The sequence below is a fragment of the Etheostoma spectabile genome, chromosome 19, assembly GCF_008692095.1.
Source record: "Etheostoma spectabile isolate EspeVRDwgs_2016 chromosome 19, UIUC_Espe_1.0, whole genome shotgun sequence".
Lineage (NCBI taxonomy): Eukaryota > Metazoa > Chordata > Actinopteri > Perciformes > Percidae > Etheostoma > Etheostoma spectabile.
Window position 1 is genome coordinate 5,365,631 of NC_045751.1, and position 413 is coordinate 5,366,043.

At 37.8% G+C, this 413-nt stretch overlaps 1 protein-coding gene across 1 annotated transcript in view; it reads left to right on the forward strand.

The window, feature by feature from the left end:
• The window catches only part of LOC116669450 (up-regulator of cell proliferation-like), a gene marked incomplete at its 3' end in the record, with an annotated part of 108,003 nt that overhangs the window by 337 nt on the left and 107,253 nt on the right, over window positions 1-413 (forward strand). Inside the window, exons 2-3 of the mRNA XM_032499331.1 lie at window positions 10-84; window positions 221-299. Coding sequence (XP_032355222.1) covers window positions 46-84; window positions 221-299 — 118 coding nt within the window. The remainder of the gene's footprint in view (window positions 1-9; window positions 85-220; window positions 300-413) is intronic.

Here is a 413-nt window from a genome sequence, read left to right on the forward strand (position 1 = left end):
AATGTACAGTGAGAAGCAGTTTGAATAATCTGGACCAAGTTTGGGATGGCTGAGAGCACACCCACAATGGATAACTCTGATGAGGTAAACGGCTTGTTTTTACAACCCTAACAATAAAAAAGTACAAGACAAATACATGTTGTCTTTTCAACTTTTGCAAATGGAATTATGAACTGATTCAATGCACTTTAAAATGTAAACATTTTTCTCAATTTCTAAGGACCTCTATAATGTACCGGATTACTTAACGTCCTACTGTGAGGAAGGAGGGAACAGTCCCCCCACACCACAGTCTGACTGTAAGTGTGAATACCAATAACTGATCCAATTTCATACTAAATACATGCTGTAATGTGGAGAGGAGATACTGAGATGTACTTTTCTTATGTTATAACAGATGTTCCTCCACCAGG